This window comes from Rhinatrema bivittatum, chromosome 2 (assembly GCF_901001135.1).
Source record: "Rhinatrema bivittatum chromosome 2, aRhiBiv1.1, whole genome shotgun sequence".
Classification (NCBI taxonomy): Eukaryota; Metazoa; Chordata; class Amphibia; order Gymnophiona; family Rhinatrematidae; genus Rhinatrema; species Rhinatrema bivittatum.
Window position 1 is genome coordinate 316,869,556 of NC_042616.1, and position 14,742 is coordinate 316,884,297.

Consider the following 14,742-nt stretch of genomic DNA (forward strand, 5'->3'; position numbering starts at 1 on the left):
CCACCAGTTCACCCAGTCCTTTTTCAGGTCATCGAGGCCTACCTGGTTCTTCAGCCTGAAAACCCCCCACTTCATCCAGACCTCCCACCCAGCCAATAAAGCACAATAAACAAGCTTGATATCAATGATGCAAGATCATTAGCAGGTGTAAAACTATGCAATTACCAAATGTGAGGTGAATTTTAAAAGCCCGGTGCGCACCAAAATCGGGAGATCCAGGCACAATCAGGCTCGCGTGCACCCACCAAATTTTAAAAGCCTCCCAGATGTGCGCGTATTTCCCGCTGTGCGCTCACTTCAAAAGCTTTTAAAAAGTGGTGGGCGTGGGAATGGTCTGGGCATTTTGGGATGCATAAGTATTTATGCACCTAGGAGTGCACTCAGATCCCCTGCAGCGTAAATGTAATTCTGCTATGGAGGAGGTTTAAGTTAATAAAAAGAAAGCTTGATATCAGGGGTTAAAAGGGTCTGGGGTAACTGAGAGGAGTGCAGACCATCAAACCATTGGGGGGTTGGAGGACCTAACTGTTAACTGGGCAAACTGGTGGATGAACTGGTGAGACTGGCAATGGCATGGGCACACTCCTCTTTTAAAATTTCCCAACATCCACAGTAGAAGTGGAATTTGCGCGCCCCCTTAAAATTGAGCGCATGCATGTGTGCAGTAAGCTGTTTTATAACATGCACACATATACGCACGCAAGTTCTGAAATGGCCGCATATCTGAGTGCACGCCGACGCGCATACGCCAAAGTGTGCCCGCGTGCCACTTTGAAAGTTAATGTCCTATGAACATAAGTTTCTTTTAAAATGGCAACTTACACGCACAACTGTTGGCCCTCCCCTGGAATGACCCTACACTGCCCCTTTATTTGCACATATATGTGTGTGTGTGTGTGTGTAAAACTTAAAGTAAGCACGTACTTTAAATGTTTTTAAAATAGCAATTACTCGAGCACAGGCCACTTACTTGTGTATATACTAATTTTTGCAAGCAGAATTATTTGAAAATTCTCCCCAAAGTGTGTAACTTATATGTACATTTTTTTTTTATTTGAATTTTTTTGAATTTCAGCATAGGTGTAATTCTACCCTTGCTCATGCATAGCATTCTATGACTTTATCAAGTTATAAGACAGTTTTTGTCTTCCAGGATTGAAAGATTTCTATTTCCTTTCGTTTCCCCCACCTCATGAATTTGGGCTATATAAGAGTTTTAGAACACATTTATATGAGGCATAAGTTTAGTTGACATAGGGTCCTGACCTGAGGCAGGTCATTTTGCCAAGGCCCAGGCTTTGGCCTAGGCTTAGGCCTGAAAGCTCAGGATCAGGCCATCTGCCATCTTCTTTCTTCTTCTGTAGATAAAAAATGATGCTGTCTGTCCAAAGGATGCACCACAATGATGCCAGTGCGGCACCTCCTTCCCTAGCAAATTGTGCCATTTTGAAGTACAGCTGTTGAAATGTATGGCTGTACATCAAAATGGCAATGTCTGCTTATGAGAAAGGCATTGAAGTAGCAACACTGCGGTGTGTCCTTCGAGCAGACAGTGTCATTTTTTTGTCGACAGAAGAATGAAGAGGAAGGCCTGGTCCTTGGCCTCTGGGCCTAGGCTTAGGTCTGAGCCTCAGTGAAGGGACACAACCTCAGACCAGGCCCCACCATTGGGTTTTGGCCTAGGTTTGAGCCTCGGCAACAGGACCCAGACATGGCTAGGCTCCTAAGTAAGGCCTAGGCATAGACCCAGACCATGGTGATGAAACCCAGCCTCAGACTTAGACTTAGGCCTGGGCTTCGTCGATTGGACCAAGCCTTGGGTCGGGCCCCAGGGTTGGGCTCAGGCCTAGGCACAGACCTTGGCAATGGGATATAGCCTCAGCCAGGCCCCAGTATTGGGCCTAGGCTTAGGCATGGGACTCTAATGATGGGATCCGTCCTTGGGCTGGGCCCTGAAATAGGGCCTGATTCTAGGCTGAACCTTGGTGACCGGACCCAACTTTGGGTCAAGCTCTGGGCCTTGGAGATGGTACCTAGCCTCAGATGGGGTCCCAACGTCAGGGCTGGGCCTGTGCCCATTTTTTTCCTTTACAGTAAAGTAGATGGTAACTATGGATTACTTCCTACATTGACCTCAATGTAAAACAAAAAAACAAATGAGATGAACAAACAAAAAAAGATATTTTGTTTGAGATGAACCTGACAAATGAGTGAGTCTAGGAAAATGAATAAACAAACACCCCTATGTCTTAGTGTTCTTTGCTACCTTATACACAGCATACTCTAGCATCTCAGGGGACCATTAATGGCCCAAAGACTGGAAAAATAAGCCCTCCAAGCAGCATCCTCAGCATTTCTCATTAGTTGGCAGGGGCTATCACAATAGTGCCAGTTATCTTCCTTCGCTTCCTGGGCCTAAGTGCTTCATCAATGCAGCATGCCCAGGTTTAATTGTGTTTCACAAATATAAAATTTGAACTTACATTTAGCAAACTGCACTACAGCCTGAATCAAGGGGCTTGCCTCTTTCATATCACTTCTTGATATCTTTTCTTTTGTCCAGCTCTGTTTTCCCTAATTCTCTTCCTCCTCTCAACCTCTTGCCATGTCTGCCATCCCATTGCTTCTTGCAGCACTCCATCTCTTTCTCACCTTGTAACATTACCCTGCCCCTTTCAGACTCCATCTTCCCCTCAAACCCATTTCTCAACCTCTTGTTTCCCACTTCTCTCTCTCCCTTCATCTTCCTCTTTCAGCTCTTGTCCTTTATTTTACTTTTGCTCAATCTTCATTTTCTCTCCCATCCTCCATTGAAAGGGCAGTAGCTGTAGCATGTGTTCAAGGTCCCTAAGGCCTCTCCTCCATTCTCCAAAGCACATGCTTCTTTTCTAAACTATTGTTGTGGAAGAGGAAGAGAAATGGTTGCTGGGACATTGAGCACATGCTTTATCAGTATCATTAGCAGTGGTTGCAATTCTAGGAAATATTCAAGAGGAAGAATGGTACTGTTTCTGTTAGCTCATAACCCAGTTGTCCAAATCAGGATAACCAAAGAGGTTCTTGGAAATGAGACAGGAAGCAGGGCAGCTAAGGGTGACCTACAAGGTTAGTGTTTCCTGCTTCTCTCTCACTATCACAATTCTGATTTTTCCTATCCTTCCATATCCTTCTGTTTCTCCTCTCCTTTCTCCTGATGAGGGAATGAGAAAAGCCTGCATGCAATGAGAGCAGCAATAGATGTGGGCCCCTGCCACTCTGATAATGTAGGTTTGGAGTGGACAGACAGGGGCAGATTTTTAAAAAGTATGTGCGCGCGTACTTTTGTTCGCGCACCCGGCGCACGCAAGGCTGCGCAAAATCGGCAGCCTGCATGCGCCGAGCCACACAGCCTGCCTCCGTTCCCTCCGTTCCCTCCAAGGCCGCTCCGAAACTTTCTTTCCGGTGTCCCCCACCTTCCCTTTCCTTCCCCTAACTAACCCGCCCCCCGGCCCTAACTAATTCCCCCCACCCCATGTTCTGGTCTGGGGGCTGGTCCGGAGGCCGTGGCCACACCCCTGGAACGCCTCCTGATGACGCGCCGGCCGCGACACGCCCCCGACACATCCCCCAGGAAAGCCCCAGGACTTACGCGTGCACCGCCGAGCCTATGGAACATAGGCTCGGCAAGCGCATGGGGTGGAAGGGGCAGCTTTTCGGGGGTTACGCGCATATTTTACGTGCGTACCCCCTTTGAAAATCTGCCCCACAGTGTTTAGAGCAGCAGTATATGGCTGATAAAGGAATTCCTAGGATCTTCCATCAATTACTAGTCACCTTTCATTAAGTACACAATGCATATTCCCTCACAATATTCTCCTCCTCCTACTTTCCCAGGCAAGTGAGCAAGGGGTAAGAGATATGAGTGTAACTCTATTACATTTCAGTGGACCCAATGATATAAAGCAGCCTTACCTGAGCCCAAAGTCAAGCTCAGATACAGCGAGGCGGGTAAGGATGCAGATCCAGCCGGAGTGGAGTCAGAACCAGCATCTCCCCTGAATCGCAGTGCAGATAGAGACAGACCAGAGGTAGCAGGGTCCGAGACAATCTGGGTTGCTGGCAGGTGGCAAGCAAGAGAAATCCTAAATCCAGTCCAGGTCAAAGGCAGGCAGCAGGCAAGAGGAATCCAAGGCAATCTGGGTCACGACAAAGGCAAATCCAACAGAGAGACAGCACCAGCACAAACAAGCCTGTAGCCAAGGCAAAGTTAGTGCCTGGAGGCCGGGTTTATATACCCCATTTCCCTCGCTACCGGGGAGACCGTTGGGAGGCACGCCAACGTGCTGAGGAGGGCGGAGCCAAGGTGCCGTGTGGGCCGGCCGACGTCGCTGCTGCTTCATGCTGCTCTGGTGTTTTGAAGGGTAAGCCCAATTCGCAGTGGTAACAAACCCTTAGTGCTATTCCAGCCTGGCTCCTCAGAAAAACGGGAAAGTACTTCCTTAGTCAAAAAATCTTCCTAGACTGGTGTGCTGCTGTCACAGGTGATTGCCACATTCATGGGGTGAATGGGCTCACTGATCTTCAGCCCCTGCTTTCTGCGTTCAGCCAGCAAAGATAACCTTCCTCAAAGGAACAAGGTTTGAATACAGTCTCTTTCCAAAAAATAGGTTTCTTCTGGCTATCAAATGTCTCACATTGCCAAGCCTGTCACAAGTGCTTGGCACATTCGGGGAGTGAATGGGATCATTGGTCTTCAGTCCTGGTCCAGGAGTCCCACAGGTGATGTATTTGGCAGTCCTCACGAACCGCTGCTTTTACATCTAACCCCGAGCCTCCAACAGGGAGCCCTGATACCACACTGGATCTCTCCAACAGAGATGCAGCAGACCGCCATTGACAGGTGGGCCCAATGCAATGTCTTCCAGGATGCCGCCAGGCCTCAACACATGACTGCCCTTAGGTGCGTGTGCACTCGACCCGCTCAAATTTAAAAGGGCCCATGGCGGGAAATCCCCCGCAGCACCCTCAGATGATGTCAGGAGCCCTGGCTTATAAATGGCCACTTCGCTCTGCAGTCCTCCCCTCAGCAACAGGTCTCCTATCATTGCGTAGTGCAAGTTGCCTCAGCATTTCTCCTGCTATCCTGGTCTTCTCCATGACTTCAGTCCTTGTGGTCTTTGTCTTGTCCATCAGCCCCTATGGTCAGTCTTCAATTCTGTGGTCCTTCTGTGTGCCTTGCCTCCTGTGGCGCTCCTCATCTTCCTGCTCTCCCCATCCGTCTCGCTTTTCCTAGGACAGATCTTCGGCTTGGACATTGGCTTCTTTCCTGGACCATCTTGATTGCCGCCTACCACTGACCACTGCCTAACCACCAGACCTTCTCTTGACTACTGCCTGCCACCAACCTCCGCCTGATCATCGAACCTCCTGTGACCTGACTCTGGCCTGCCTTCTACACCATTGCCTCACCTACAGGTCTTCAGAACTTCAACAGAGGCCCCCACCTAAGACTTGTTGGCCCTGGCACCCGAGGGCTCAACCTAAGGGGAAGATGGGCAAGTATAGGTGAAGCTCCAATGGGCCTCAGCTTCATCAGACTCTGCCAGTCAACAGTGGAGATCTGCAGGGCTCCTCCCTTCAGGTTGTGCCAATTCCACCATGATCCAAGGGTCCACGCCTTCAAAACATGGGTTCTAGCAAAAATGATTTCCTTACTGCAACTAAATACCAAGAAACCCTCTGGCAGGATGTGCACAGAGGAGTTTCCCTTCGAAAAGCAAAAGCCTGAGGATGAAAGGAGGCCTCAACAGGAGGGAGAGACCAGACATCTATACTGCTGCATGTCTGATCTGAACTGAGTATAGCCATACCCTTAATCACAAAATGGCAGGTTATAAAGCCAAGAGCAATCAAGCCAAGCTCTCCAAGGGGAATGGAAGGCTCACAAGAGTTGAAATGTCTAGCTAGGACTTAGGGACATCTAATGGCGGGCTGGAGGATCCAGCCACATGAGTATGGGTGGAGGACCCAGAGGCCTGACTCTTCTTCGGTCGAAGAAGAGTTTTAAAAGCCCAGAAGGTCCTTTTGTTTATTTGGGAGAAGGCAAGGAAGTATGGGTCTCAAGAACTTCAGGATTAGTTTTGAGAGTTTGTACACAGGAAGCCCCAGAAACACAATTTAATGTTTCAGGTAGTGGGGATGTTTGGGCTCCAAAGGCCCAAATTATCCTGAGCAGCCTTATTAGGCTACTTTAACTATACTTCCTAGAAAATAATTAACTTCGCAGCATTAGGTGGGCTTGTTAAGCCTCATGAATAATAATACTGGGTATTAGATTCAGTGTTAATACTTAATGGGGACATTTGCATTATTCCTTGAGAAGCCACAGGCATTAATGCTAACACCATCTTGTTTAAAATCTTGTTAATTTATTATCTAAATTCTTCATCTAGGACCATGGGTTTTATTTTGTACAGATACAGAACATTCTAAACACCTCCATTTTTACACTATCTCTTTAGCCATATATTGAATTTGCTTGGGTAGAATAACATTTCTTTCACAGAAAAGGCAACTATTCTTGGAAGTTTCCAAAATCTATTGTATTACATTGATCAGCTTTCTAGTCAAGTCATTTGCTCCAAGTTGACTATGAAATCAATTTCAATTTCCCTTCTTTCTGTTCCAGTGGTCTTAACAATTTACTTTATAGCTCTGCTTGCTATGGGTCCTGGAACACATTTTATCTTTCTTAATCCTATCCCCAGATCTGGTCTTCTTGATAATAGTTTTCCCCACCAGAAAGTTTCCTCTTTTTCTAGAATTCTCTACCACCATTCTTGATATCTCCTTTATAGTGAGCCTCCACCTTTATCTATCTCACTCTAGTATAGACACAGTTTGAATTGTCTTTTATATTTGTATTTTGTAAAATTATGTATGTTTTATTGTACATTGCTTAGGCTTTTTAGTGTTTATTTTATTTCTTTCTTATATTTTTTCATTGAACTTTTTATCAATTACATATCAAGATAGCAATACTTGACCAGAAAAGTGAAGTATAATTATGAATATTACAGAAACAATACATTTATTATCCTCCTTATCCTTACTCAATATTTCACACATAAGAACCTCTATGCTAATTATAATAAGGATCCTTTAATTTAACTTTCATTCCAAAAAAAACAGAAAGAAGAGAATATAACATTTAAAAGAAATATTGCAGGCTTTTTAGTGTTAAGTGATGAACAAATGTTATTAATTGTAAATGTAAATTTGTGGAAGTTTATTGACATCATAATGGAGTTGTGTAGTCATATTATTTAGAGAATGTCTCTTGATTCACAGTCATTATACTTCATAACCTCACTGTAATCCATCTATTTCTTCTTATTGGGATTCTCGGGGGAAGCAGAAGCAATAGGAAAAGTCCTTTACATTCTGGCATTAAGTTCAGCAATCTCCATCCTTAGTCCAGAGAATTAGACCTAAGGCAACATAGGAGCCTTCCTAAAAACGTTTATTGCACTGCATCACTCCCATCATTTTTACTTATTTTATTTTTGTTCAAATAAAACAAAACTACAGTAACTACTTTCAAAACTTTTCTTACTAATTTTGTCTTGTAACTACTAAAGTATAGTGTAGAATGAAGGCCAGATAAAAGTACAAACACTGCGTTGCCTTAATGAGCAAAGTAACAGAAAGATTCCACCCCCTTCACTGAAAGGAGTTTAGGATGGAGGTGGATGTGGGTGAAAGAGGGGGAAGTACCAGCCAGCAACGACAAAGATGAATTTCATTCAAACTCCCCAAAAACCCCCAAAACAAACCCAGCCCCTCCAATTTGAGGCAGTTAAGTGAATTCTAAAACAGTTCCCCAGGTTTTAGAGACTTAAATGTAGTAAATCCAACAGAAAGACTCATTGCCCAGTTTAGAGAACAAATGACACCTAATGTTCATCCGAACCTGAATATTTCTCTCTTTTTTGCCCTCCAGAAACCAAATTCAATTTGGGTGAATCAAGTCCGTAGTGTCTACTTTTTATATATGGAGGGCAATTCAGTGTTGGAAGCCATTTCAACAGGTAAATAAATTGTTCTGTCTGGAAGTTACCCTCCTCTGCCCAGCTAAAAGTACGTGCAGGTTCCCGAGCACATGTACCTTGAGCTGGGTTAAAGAGAGGCCTTCCTATGGTACGTTTAGGTCGAGGAGGGGGGAGGAGCAAACCTCCATGCATACATTTTGATTTTCTGATACGAGCACACTATTTTATCCTGGCCTGGCTGCTCTGACAGAGAGCAGGTGCAAAAGTCCAAGGGCGACTGCACTGTACTTGCTCTGTGGCTGTGGATTTTCAAAAGGAAACAATGTGGGTGGCCTTCCTTTTAAAAACTGGCTGAACTGTGCTTGAGCTAAAAGCACCTACAATCAATGAAAATGACACAGGGCTACTCAAAAGTGCCCCCATTATTGAGGTTGATTATGATGAAAGCCATTGGCTAATCAAACGGACTTCCTCCATGTGCTGTTCAGAACCTCCCCTGCCTTCAGACTTTCACAATTTAATCAGAGCTATAACCATCAGATGCAGAGAGTAAAAACCTACATTTATTGGTATATTTTTTGAGTTATTGTCATGTCTTAACCGCTCGTGATCAGTACTATATAGAAGGAAAACTGTTCAGGTTTTGGACACTTGTGGGACAATATATTCCTTTTACAAAAATACATATACATTAAAAAAAAATCAACACCAACTTTAGGTCTTATATGAGTAAATCCACATCAGAATATCTTATGAGCCAGACTAGATATCTTTCATTTCCAGCAAAAGAAAAATTCCAAGGGCCAGCATTTGATCATTTACATGACTCAGGAACTTTTCTAGAATGAGACCACAAGTCTAGAAAGTGAAATACCATTGGTTTTCAGATTCAGTTCAGGATATCAAATTAAGGGCCTGATTCACTAAGCTGTTTTCCCATAGACACAAAATGGGAAAAAAGCCTTAAGTGAATCTGGACCCTATATTAGGGAAGAATCATTCTCACTTTTTAACTTTAAAAGATATATGTGGATAACAGAAAAATGAAAGATATTCTTACCTTATTCCAGGACTAGCATCATTCAACATGTTTTCCAGCATGGTAAATATCCCACTTGCATGACTTTCAGCAGAAGCGGATGAGAAAATCATCTGTACAAAGCTCTCTATCAGCTTCATTGTCCTACTTGTGAATCGAGTGACATTATCTGGGCCATGGCTTTCAAACTGAACACCTTTGGAAGTAAGATCAATGACAATTTTCACAAAGTCCATTATTTCAAGGCTGCTTCCGTTTGATCTCGCTATAAAAGTGCCTATTTTATTGATCATGCTGTGCAATTCACTTTGTGAAGCAGAGTGAAGAATGCCAAGTAGGTCTGTAAGACGTGAAATATCAATATGACCATCTCTCCAGGCATTATGAAAAAGCTCAAGACTGTCAGCAATAATCTTGATAGTCAATGTTATGTTATCTGAGTAATTTTTACAAGACCAAAGTAGACTTAAACTGTTTATCACTTCAGTATAATTATCATTAGGGTATTTAAAGAGGCAGTCTTTGGTCTTCTCTAAAAAGCTTTTAGAGTTTCTTATCACACTTTCCTGAAAAGATGAGTTAAACTTTTTCAAGAAGTCAAGAAATAAACCAGCCTTCTGACTTTCAGATGTCCTTTGGAAATGGAATTCTCGCTCTGTTACAGGCAGTAAATTTCCAGCATTCAGCTCTTGTGCAGTTCTGTTTAGCACAGCCCAGAAGGATTCCAAATTATTTATTACATCATTACTTCTACATATACCTGATAACGCTAGAAGTACCATATGAGTCTGGTTTCCAGCAGGGCACAATGCCATTAAAGGCTGTACTGCAATCAGCAATGGTGAGAAGATATCATTATTATCCTGTGCTTTGAGCACCCCATCTGCCATGATTTTTACATGTTTAATTATATTATTTATAATTGACACATCTTCACTCCTGAATAGGCTAAGGGTATCATGCAGCAGACTAAAAACATGATATATAGCTTTTCTTGCTGTACTGACAGTCATGCTGTTTAATGGTTCTATGAGTTCTAAAATCATGTCCCTCCCGGGTGTAGAAGTACAGTTTACAGTATTATTAATACCCAAAGAACCAGATATTGACAGTTTCTTCCAAAACTGTTGAAGCTCTTTCAGAGCTGAGTAATTAGTACCAAAGTAGATCTCTGAAAGCCTCACAAGAATTGAATTCCATTGTGCAAACTGATGAAAGAAACAAGCTTCTTTGTGGATGGTCTTCTGTAAAAGTCCATCAGAACATTGCAGTTTGCTTGGTGGTAGTGTCAAGTTAAGCTGCTTAAGCACATCCACTAAACCGTCATGTAGTAAAGAGGCATTGTTTTTATCTGAATAACAAACCGGTATTGGTAGTTCATTCTGAGGCACTGATGCTGCTGTTTTGTTCCTGCAGAAAAATGTGGGAAGACAATCTAAGGCATCCATACTTTCATTAGACATCTCCATTATTAACTCCACTAGCCTCACAAGGTTTGTTTCTATCTTGGATAAGGTCTCATTTGTAAGTGTTGAAGTGATTTCTTCCTGAATAAGTGTAAATGCATATACTTCTTTTAAAGTACTGGTGATGTTTTTATAGGCTGTTTGCTGTAGAAGTCTACCTCCATCCAGAAAAATGGAAAATACATCCACAAGATCCCCAATCTCAGCTTCTTGAACTACCTGTGTCAAATATGTAGTATTCAAGCTCCATGCATCTGATATGTTATGAAATGCTTCTAGCCAGTCAGAATACAAGCTCAGCATAGCATCTTTTCCTTTTAAATTTTCAATGTTCTCAAAGATACAACTTAGGCTTTTACTGATTTGTTTGAGCTGGCTTATTAATAATTTTATGTCGGGATCTTTGAGGTATTGCATGAAATGTGTTGGATTTGAGGAAGTGTGAGAGATCTGAGACATCAGAAAATGTAAAGCATCACTTAGGAAGTCCTTATTAAGGCTAGCTGGTCTCATGAATTCATGAAGAGGTGGGGTTGATGCGTTATGCGTGATGTTGGACAAGTAAGTCACAAAGAAAGTAATCGATTTTTGCATAAGTCCATATAGGTTGCTATCCTTTGGAAAGTTTGCAAATACATCTATCAGCTTTAGACTCTTGGGAGCTGATGCATTCATTTGCAAAGTTTCAGAAATGACTGTTGTCAGGAATGCATTCATTCCTTTTAAATAATCCATTAATGGAGGCCAGGAGCCTCTAAACAGCAGTGGAAATTCCAAAGTATCATTTATGGCTCTCGTGATTGGTGCAGTGATGCAAAGTATTTGACTATTCAGAGACATATGCTCCAGATTCTGTAAACATCTTATTAAATAATGGATTACTGTTTCAATTTGACCTTCTGTATTACTCAGAAGAGTGAAAATGGATTTTATTATTAGTACATTTTCTTTCACGTGTAGTTTGGGAAGTGTTAGTGTGACAATATTGGCTATATTGTTTAAATAATCATGCAGACATTTCCTATCTGAACTATTTGATGCACATGGCAGTGCTGTTATATTGTGAGCTAAATAAATAACACTCCACATATCCTTTAATATAAGGTCTGTCTCGTTCATACTGCACATGTATGCTAAAAAAGTCAAAATGTCTTTGCCAAGCACATGTGATGAATATGAATTATAGCTTTGAGTAAGGGTTTTAAGAATATCCACCCACCTATTCAATCCCACAATTCCAGTTACCATGTTATTAGACGTAAAAATAGGATATAGAGTAGCTAAAAAATCTTTCTGTGAGCAGTTTTCCAAATCTAATGCAGTGAAGTTCCAAAAATGTTCAGGATAAAACAACAGATCATGATCTTGGGTTATATTTTTCAAATATCTGACTGTCTCTTCCATCTTAAAAAACACAGCGTCAGATTCATTGCTAGAATGCGTGAGGATATTTGAAAGTGAATATCCAATCAAATGCTTATCTCTAGCCAAAGAGTCCATCACCGGAGAATCTGCTGGATAAATGCTTTTGAGAAGATAGTACAAAAAAGTTCGGCTAATGTTACCTTCAGCTAGAGATTTTTGCAAGTCAAGGACAACATCTTCCATTATGTGCAATACTTCCAGTGAATGATCTGCATCTAGTGGATTCATAACATTGAGTGCATTGCTGAATGTAAGCATGAGCCTTCTAAGAACCTCATAATCCTTCCAAAGCCTGGACTGAACAATACTGGTGCCATTTTTGAGCAAGTCAATTACCACTGTAGGAGTAGTGCCAACAGTAAATGTTTTATTGCACATTTTATTGTCTGTTCTATGTTCTAGTGCCCCCAAAAGCTGGAGAAGGCCATTTTGAAGGTCAGGGATACAATTTAAATCCAATTCTAATATTTGAGCTAATTCTCCCAAAAATGTAGTCTGCATTTGAATCCATGCAAGAGTGCAATGTAAAGCCGAAGGGTCATCTCCTTCAATTACTCGCTTGGTTAAATTTGAAAGAATACTAACCAACTGATCTGCAATTTCATTATAATCATTTTTTGTATGGTTTACAAGCCGAATGTGAATGGTATCATAATCAGTGCACTGAATATTTAACAAACTTTCAGATGAACTGTTGAAAAGCATATTTAAATAGTGGAAGGCAACTTTATTAAGGTCCTCGTTCAGTAAGACTGCTTTAAGACTTATCAGTGTTTCATACACTACTTGCATTTCTAGATCCCCACTCTGAGCTAACATTTTGGCATGGAGCATCAAATAGTTATAAATTGACGAGAGCTTCTCACAAAGAGGCTTCTGAGGAATATCCTGGAGGAGCCTTGCTGCTCCAGTGAGACATTCAAATGATTTGCTAATTTCCTTGAAATCAAGTTGCAGTAGGATAGCTTTAATATCTTCTGACACTTGGTTGAGAAATACTAACAAAGATCTATTATCCCAGGTTGTTAACAATGGATCCATGGTGTGGAAGACAGAAGAAAGCGTGTGCAGAAGCAAGTCAGCACTCCCATTCCTGGGAATGCTCTGATATGTTTTAACTAAGATGCTCTCCAGATTCTTCATCTGAGAGACAGTTGCTGGTGAGGATAGTACAACTGAGGCATTCTTCACACCATAAATGATATGCAGAGCTGCAGTAACATGCTCTTGACTTAACATATCCACCGCCGAAAGATCATTTAAGAAAATCTCATTTAATTTTACAAAATCCACATCAAAGTTGAACATCCCTTCCCAGTCTGCAAGAAGTTTCTCAAAAAACTTCAAGCAACTACGAAGCATATTTTGTTTTTCTGGTGCAGTAAGTGTCGCAAAAATAGGCCATAGATTATCAAGAATATCTGTCTTGCCATGCTTTTCTTGGTGCATGTCCAATCTAAGTTCTTGTAAATCCTGGTCAAGTTCAGAAATTATTGTCTCCATTGTTTGTCTAATTTCTTGTGCTTCTTGAGTAAAAAGAATTTGAGCTATGTCAAGAATCTCCTTTCTAAGCTCAGTAAATTCATAGCTGTCCAAGCTGACAAAATCATTAATCCATGGTGTTGCCTTTTTCAAAAATGTAGTTATAAATGACTGGAATTTGTGACCAGCTGAAGAATTGAAAGAGTCAGGCAGTAGTTTTTCTTCAATAAAATCCACAAGTTTAAAAATAGAAATCATCTCTTCATCATCATGATCATCAGTTTTATTGTTCATCTTCAACAACTTCTTAATGAACATCAAGATCCTACAGCAAGACCAACATATAGTCAGTTATACAAAGAACCAGCACAAGCAAATGAATCATTATAAACAGAAATTCAATTTTGATTGACAAGTTGTTATAATAAAAATGATCTTGGGAAAACAGATAAAAGGGTAAATTTTCAAAAGCTTAGCTAGGATCTATGCACATCAAATAAGGAGGTATGTGAATAGATTGGCTGACTATACTTAGGTGGATTTTCAACCTACTAAAAATATGCTCATAGCATGCATAAATGTGGTCACATGAAAAAGAGGTGTTTGGGGGGGAGCATTTCAAGGGAGTTCTATGAATCCATGCGCATATCTTCAGTTTTCAAAAAGGACATGTGTAACTGGCATGCCAATGACATGCAAAGTTTCCCATTTCAAAACAATGTTGTAAAGTTATACTTGTACTTTCAGGTACATAACAACCCAATATTCAAACACAATCTATGTAGTTATCTTATGTTTGAAAATCAGGTTGTTTTGTATGTTCTTAAAAGAATGCATGTAACTTTGCTGTTAGGCACACTACTGGATAGGAACAAGTCAGTATTTTCAAATGATAGGGAGTGTCCTTATAAATGGAATTTTCAGTTACTCTTACCTTCATTATTCATTTCATTTTACAAGTCTATCAAAAAAACAAAATGTATGCGCTCCATAGTCAAATATTTCCATTTGTCTTACATAGAAATAATTAAATTCACTGTTTCAAAGAAAAAGTATTTATTTAAAAAAAGATATCCAAGCTAAAGTCATCTGAATCTCTACCCAAGATGTGCTATTGGTTATGGAAGCTGATGAATGAAACCTGCAATACTGTAATGGAATTAATTTTAGAATCATCTCTAGGCCACATTCAACACAGTAATTCACATGGGACAGGAATCTGCCTAATTCAATGGTATGCAAAGAGAATCACTCTCAGGCCTAGACAATGGAATAATTTGTTTTCTGAGTTAAAAACTAG

At 41.3% G+C, this 14,742-nt stretch overlaps 1 protein-coding gene across 1 annotated transcript in view; it reads right to left on the minus strand.

Annotated features, from left to right (window-relative positions):
• The window catches only part of ABCA13 (ATP binding cassette subfamily A member 13), a 929,477-nt gene that overhangs the window by 773,891 nt on the left and 140,844 nt on the right, over window positions 1-14,742 (minus strand). The window contains exon 11 of the mRNA XM_029587089.1: window positions 9,091-13,767. Within this exon, the coding sequence (XP_029442949.1) occupies window positions 9,091-13,767 (4,677 nt within the window). The remainder of the gene's footprint in view (window positions 1-9,090; window positions 13,768-14,742) is intronic.